At 39.6% G+C, this 7555-nt stretch overlaps 2 protein-coding genes across 2 annotated transcripts in view; both read right to left on the bottom strand.

Moving 5' to 3' along the window:
• Positions 1–12, bottom strand: part of LOC118494629 (actin-1-like) — a 2098-nt gene extending 2086 nt beyond the window's left edge. The window contains 1 exon segment of the mRNA XM_035999086.1: positions 1–12. This exon segment is cut by the window's left edge and continues 51 nt beyond it. The gene's annotated coding sequence lies outside the window, so the exon portion shown is untranslated.
• Positions 13–1450: 1438 nt separating this feature from the next.
• LOC116056613 (GTPase IMAP family member 8-like) overlaps positions 1451–7555 on the bottom strand; it is a 49774-nt gene continuing 43669 nt past the window's right edge. The window contains exon 7 of the mRNA XM_035999044.1: positions 1451–3857. Coding sequence (XP_035854937.1) covers positions 1716–3857 — 2142 coding nt within the window. The 3' untranslated portion in view covers positions 1451–1715. The remainder of the gene's footprint in view (positions 3858–7555) is intronic.

The following is a 7555-nucleotide window of genomic DNA, read 5'->3' as shown; positions in this document are numbered from 1 at the left end:
ATCTGCCAAAACAGATGCTCTCATGGGTCCAGGTCAGCAGAATCCCTCAGGTTCTCTCACCTCGGGTCCTGATTGGCTGGAGCAGGCATCTGTCACGCAGGATGCAAACCAGTTCCCCAAAACCTCAGGGTATTCACTGAAATCATGGAGTACACCACAGTAGGAAAGTTATGATTGACTCGTCGGACAGGAAGGGTGAGTATAGAGTTAAAATGCTTCTGTAGAGGTGAAGACGGCTTCTCCGCCAACACCCACTGAACGATTCTTGACAAACACAAGACAGCTGAGGCTGATGGGAATGTTCTGCAGGTATTTGGTCATAAATTAAAGTATGGGACACATTAAAATATTGACATGTTGATAGCGCTAGATGAATGAATGAGGATCACCAAAGTTATTACAATTCAACCTGAGGGGAACATAAATAATATTTCATCACAATCCCTCCAATAGTTGTTGAGATATTTCATACAAAGTCATGAATGTCAAATGTCAAGGTACATTTATTAGTTCACACCTTTCAACAAGGCAATTCTAAGTCCTTTATATGAGACAGGTAGGCATTACGAAAAGATCACAAGACAATATTAAAAGACACATTCAAATTGGATTAAAAAGGTTAAAATCTAAATTAAGTATAAGGAGGAAGATCATTCGATCAAAAGCTCCAGTACAGCAACATAGACCTTGGTGATGTAGAAGTTACAGAACAATATTGCACAAAACCTTATATACTATGCAGTGTAATAGCATGTATGCTATGCAAAAAAATATTACTGAACCAATGATCAACAGAACAGCTCACGATACTGAAATGAATGATATAAATGATAACAGGAATAGTCGTTATATATATGATGTGCATTTAAACTGCAGTGACAATAATCAGGCTGTATCTCATTAAACAGGAAACAGACTGTAAGAAAAAGCCTGAGGATATAGACAGGGAGCCCTCTTGTTGCATCAAGCACTCTAAATATTTTAAGATATTATATTAAAACACACAAAGGATGACACGTACAATTTAGGTACTGTCAACTAACATCAGTTACTGGCTGACTACTGATGACATGAACATGAACACACTTACAGTAACAGGATTGACTTACTACATTTATTTACTAAATGGACAGGCGCCATGTAAATCTAAAGGTATACCTACACCCAGGAACTGATCTGTATACTTATGTGGTTAATTTACTTCAACCTTAGTTAGTAAGCCACAGCTGCTGCTCCGTCTCTCGGCTGGGCTCCTTCGCCAGGGGAATTAAACATGTAAGACTTTAAAAAAATAAAAACTTTAAATGTCTTGTAAAGCTTACACAGGTAATATGTTTTGACAGCTTTTTTGTTGGTACATTCAGATATCTCTCCCCCCCTTCCTGCCCCCTTTAGCTCTTTCTGGTTGATGTAAAATGCATCCTTTAGGTGCACCAGAGTGGGCATGTCACCGCAGACACCACTCTGGTATACTGAGAAATACAGAGAGCTTACACTGGTGGCGAGAGGCCATTGTGTGAACGTTTTTGGCAAGGGCTTGAATTTGACAGACGTTCATTTTTTATTGTAAAAGTCCCGCACTCTAGCTTTAATAAAAATATATAGAAAAGAAAAGTCCAAATATTAGAATTGGTGTCTGTTCTTCGTGGCCTAATTGGACACTGTTGAGCATTATACAGCCCAGTGATGCTCAAATCCAAAAGTCAGTGGAAAGGTCAGAGGATGATACATTTATCTTTGTATTGCTGTTTTAGTTCATTTATTTCTTGTTCATGCTTTTTCTTCAAGTCCTCCGTTTCTTCTTTCAGTGCTTTTTCTTTGTGACTCGAGAGGTTTTGTAACAGAGCGTACTCTTTGCCATGGCTCTCTTCTTTCTCCTGCATCTGTCTCACATGCCTTAGCTTCATTTCCTGTACTTCCTCCATGTGCTTCTCCACCAACGCTGTAAAGTCCTTGGTGTATTTCTTTCTGAACTCATTGAACTCTTCAGCTTGTTTTCTGGCCTCCTCTTCGTATTTCTTCTTCATTTCCTCCAGTTTTTTCTCATAGTTTTCCTCTAATTCTTTCCTCTCCTTCTCCTCCTGTTCTCTTCTGTTCCGATCTTCTTCTTTTCTTTTCTTTTCATGTTTTTCTCTTTCCTGTTCGTATTCTTCTTGGAGCTTTTTAAGTCTTGTTTGCTCCTCATGTCGTCTCTTTTCATTTTCTCGATACTGTTTGTCCCACCATTCTTTTCTTTCCTTCTCCCAGTCCTCTTTTTGCTTTCTCATCTCTTCTTTACTCTGCTCCAACTCTCTGTCAAGTTTTTGCTCCCAGTCCTGTCGTTGTATATGCTCCTGCTTTTTCCTCTTCCTGTCCTCTTCTTCTCTCATTTCCTGTTCTTTCTTTCTCCCCTCACGCTCCTTGCGGATGTTTTCCTCCATTTCATTAAGTTGTTTGGCTCTCTCTTGTTCAATTTCTGCTTTCTGTTGTTCCATCCTTCTCTTCACTTCTTCCATTTCCTTTTCATGTTTTCTCTGGAGCTCCACCCTCTGTCTCCGCATTTCTTCTTCTTTCTCTTTCAGGATCCTGTCCACTTCCTTCTGTATTGCTGCCTCGGCCTCTTGGAACATTTCTGAGGTGTAGCAATTGCCGCCATTTTCTTTCAACATTTTGCTGGATTTCTTCATCAGCTCTCTGACTTGTTTATTGTCTGTCTTTTCCTTATTATTGAAGACCTGGCATCTTTCCCCACAGTCATGTATCAGTATTTTCAAAAAGCCATCTTGGTCGTTTTCTATGTAACTCTCAATTGATTGATTCCCCAGCTCATCTCCTCTGGTGAATATAATGATGATGAAATCTCCTGAACTCTTGCCAAAATATTTCTTGATCAGTTCCACAGAGTCTTTTTCCTCTTGTGTGAAGCGACCGATCTGCAGCACCAGTAAGAACACATGAGGTCCAGGAGACAACATGCTGATGCATTTTAGAAGCTCCTGTTGAACGTCATCATTGGACAGCGTTGTGTCGAACAAGCCGGGGGTGTCGACCACAGCAACAGATCGGCCATCAATCTCTCCTGTTGCTTTCTCACAAAACTTGGTCACAGAACTTGGGCTGGGTTTGGATTTAAAATGTTTTTCGCCCAAAATGGTGTTTCCAGTTGCACTCTTCCCACTGCCAGTCCGCCCAATCAGCACCATCCTGAGACACTCTCTGTTGTGACTTTCATCATCACCTCCCATGGCACGCCTCTGTTTTACATCCTGCAGTTCAGCTTCAAGTCTTGAAACCTTCTCCATCTGAGCCTTGGTGAATATGTCCTTTGTGAAGCATCTGGATCCTTCAACTCTCATCTTTTTCACAGCGTCCAACAGCTCTGGGATCAGCTGCTGGTCCTTGATGTTGAGAACAACATATCTTCCTCCACAGCTCTGACGGAGCTCCTGGATGTCCTTGTTTTCCTTAAGAAAATTAACAACAGCTGGAGCTGTAGGATCTGACTCCACAGTGAACAGAATCATGGTGAAGTCATTGACTCGAGAGCTGAAAGTTTTCTGGATGGTCTGTAACTCTCCCTTGTCTTCATCAGTGAGGGGACCCACAGGTAGGACCAGGATGAAGGCATGGACGCCCTCAGGATCACAGAGGGAGATACACCTCAATGATTCCTCCATCACTGCCTCCTGACCTTCTCCATACAAGACAGGCAGCTCCACCAGGGAAACCCAACGTCCACACACCTCTCCCTGATGTTTAACACACTCTGATGAGTTGGAGACTGAATGAAGCTCTGTCTGACCTAAAATAGCCTTGGCTGCTGAAGTCTTCCCTGCTCCTCTCCTCCCACACAGAACCAGGTTTAAAGCTGGTCTGATGTGTCCAGACTTTTGTTTTATCCCTGTATCCTCAAATACATCACAGCTCACATGCTTTCCATTGTTCTCCTTTACAGTTTGACCCAAGCGTGTTAACAGCTCTGGAAGTTCAAGGTTCTTCTGCCACAAAAATCTGTATTGACACATTCTGATCATGTCTTTTATGGGTAGATGCTTCATGAGATTTTCAATGAAACCTGATTTCTTCTCTCTGGGTGTTGATATCAGAATCAGTGAATGATCAAATGGCCGATCACTGAAGAGTTCCAAGACTCTGCAGAGCTTCAGTTTGTGATCCTCAGTGAAGTCTTCAGGCTGTAGAACCAGCAGGAACACATGAGGTCCAGGATCAGAGAGTCTCACACAGTTTTCTACATGTTCTGTCAGTTTGTGTTTAGAGATGTCAGGATGCAGCAGATCTGGAGTGTTGATCAGAACTATTCTTTTCTCCTTTAACTGTCCTCTTTCTTTCTGACAGCAGTCTGGTTCTTCCTCAGTGTTGAACCTAGTCTCTCCCAGTATGAAGTTCCCCACTGAACTCCTCTCAGACCAGCTGTTCCCCAGCAGAACAACCCTCAGCTCTGACACTGAAATGAAAACACTGAATTAGAGAAGCAATTTGAACGTAGATCTCCAAATTGAACATGCTTAAAATTTGGTTTCAACACCAAAGAGAAACTAATTTTTGAGTTTGAATCTGCCAACTGTCAGCAACATACAAAGTCACATTTGATCTTAACACTGTTTAATTTAACTCACTGGAAGGTGGCAGGAAATAGCAGCTGCTGCTGCGCTTCAGCGGTTGAAAATTACCTGTTTTGATTGTAAAGACAGCAATGTATACAACATTTATTAGCTTACTCACATGTATCTTGGGCACAGGAAGTTGAAGGTGCTGCAGCACCATCTTCTATAAGGCTTGATAAAGATCACTCAAAAAGGTTCATAGCAGGGTTTCATATGGTTTTATATATTGCTTACTGATTTTATGATTTATTGGATTCATTTGAATTTTTGTTTTTGCATGATGTGTAAAATGTCTACATCATGCAAATGGTTCTTGTTTTAACATGCTCAAAAAGGCTTTTAGTCAAAAGGAAACGTAGATGATAGCTGCTACATTAGCTCTCAAGTCACATTCACAGTCATAACTGTGACGTGAATATTTTTACACAATATGCATACCTGCCAAACAGGACTATTGTGACTCAAGAAAGATTCAATACTTTCCCTGCCATATCAACATGATTGATTGGAATTTCACTCTGTGGCTCAGGCTATCTTGTAGGAAATTTACTAAATCTGCACACTGATCTGAGCGCAGTTTGTGGTTGTTGTAATAAGGCATTATCTGTTGACAAGAAATTAAGTGTGAATCAACTGAACAGTGTGAACATTCTTCTTTGTTCAGTCTGTCGCCACCTGCTGGGTAGCTTATGCTAGCACATGTCTGCAGATATCAGACTGATGTCAGAAAATCAAACAGCAGAAGCAGATGAATTGCAGTGCAGACTTTTTTTTCTGTGCTGAAACTGGTTATTAAAGTGGACACAAGTGCTTCACGTCTCTCTCTCTCTCTCTCTCTCTCTCTCTCTCTCTCTCTCTCTCTCTCTCTCTCTCTCCCCTCACAGTTGTCACTCCTGAGTATGGCCAACAAAGTTCTTGATGTATTGCTATAGATGCTTTGAAATAGATCCATATGACCATGTGGAAGTTTGTTTTACTGTATATGTAAAAGGTCCTAACGTGTGTGTACGAGTACATTGTTGGTAATAATTGTTATACATATTGTTATATGTAAATAATCCATGCTATCCATCCATAGCATGCAAATAAGGATGAGCTCCTCTCAGCACCCAAAATTCTTATTACCATCCTGGTGACAAGGAAGCATACAACATCGCCAGTAAGGAGGCTAAGCGGAGACATCAGGAGAGTATAGAGAAAGACCTCAACACCAGCAACACCAAAGATGTCTGATGGCCTATGGATAGAAGCTGTTAGTGAGTCTTGTTGTCCGTGCTTTCACACTCCTGTAGTGCCTTCCAGAGAGAGAGAGAGAGAGAGAGAGAGAGAGAGAGAGAGAGAGAGAGAGAGAGAGAGAGAGAGAGAGAGATAACCAGATAACCAGATAACCAGATAACCAGATAACCAGATAACCAGATAACCAGATAACCAGATAACCAGATAACCAGATGCTGCAGTCGCCATGACGCCACTCTGCTTGAAACTTCAGACACTAACTGAAGACCAACTGCTGCATTAAGAACATAAAAGAGCAAACTCAGCCTCAGTCACCTTCACAACCACAGTGGGGATCCACAGACACCCTCTACAGTTGATAATATGAAGACCTGTGTGTGTCTAAAATTGAGGATTTATGTTTTAACTTTGTAATGCGTTTAATATCTTACATAATTTGTGATGATGTTTTGCTGTAATATCTAACATAATACATTTCAGATATTCTAAATATATTTTCTAATACAGCTGAGCTACATTATTACCTCGAATGGCCTATAGCCTACTAAACGACAGTCTAATGTAACTTTGATGATGATTGTTAATGTTATGTAACTCATCATTCTGGTTTTTTCAGTAACTAGACCTGGAATCTAAAATGGCGAATTTAAATTTGATACAAAAGTGATACAAACATAATCTTTATCTGAGTCGTTATTTCAGATAGAGTTCACCTATTAAATATATGGTCTTAAGAACAAAAACAAAATATTAAAATAAAACATGTTTAGACTATATTGCACATTGTTTATTACTGTAACTGTGCGTTTCCGCCTCCAACACCTGAACTAACCTGCGCATTTAGCCATTTCAATCTAAAAGCTGACAGTGTGTCACAGTGTGTTAATGTGTGTTACTGAATTAAGAAGGGTAGGCTATTTATTTATTTATTTATCTACAGCTGCTATAAAGATAAAAACTAAACATCAGACTAAGTAGTTTGACTTTATTTACGTAATTCCTTTTTTCCCTCGTTAACGCGACTTCCTCACAGCTGAAAACGTGTGGAGATTCAACAATCAAAATATATACTAACTTTGACTGAGTTGCCTACCGACACAGTTTTATTTTATATTTATCTAATTAAACGTTAACTGAAACAATATCTGGAACTGAGAACAAAAACTAAATAGTCTACTGTAGTAACGTTATTAATGTAAACTATGTGTCGTGTTGATGAATAATCAGTTATGTTGATCTACAAAAGTCTATAGGTTATTCTACTTTATTTATCTTTTACCTTTTAGTTGAGTTGAAATGCAGTTGACGTCGCTTGCCACCAATCCAAAACGATAGAAAGTGAAAGTAAAGACAGAAAAAGCCCTCTAGAGCAGTGCAGCACTGACTGCAATTCATGTAGACTACGTTTCATAATTATCATAATGCAACTATGTTAAATATGTAGCAGATTAAAAGTTTACCCTTACTATCACCACTGGTAATTCCATGTTTTATTAATCACTATTACATTTGACCATCATGCTATATTATATGTTGTAAATTTAAAACATACTGTGTGTACACAGCTATGGGATAATGTAGAGTTCGTTCTGTTTCTGTGTTTATTTTGGAACCTGCAGATAAAAGCATTTTCAGAAACATTTGACATTCATTTATCTGTAATTTAAACTTTACAAATGCTAGTATATGTTACAGCAATTACAATAATTTGCAAT

This window comes from Sander lucioperca, chromosome 2 (genome assembly GCF_008315115.2).
Source record: "Sander lucioperca isolate FBNREF2018 chromosome 2, SLUC_FBN_1.2, whole genome shotgun sequence".
Taxonomy (NCBI): domain Eukaryota; kingdom Metazoa; phylum Chordata; class Actinopteri; order Perciformes; family Percidae; genus Sander; species Sander lucioperca.
The sequence above is the reverse complement of the archived record's forward strand: the minus strand, read 5'-3'. Positions and strand labels throughout refer to the sequence as shown.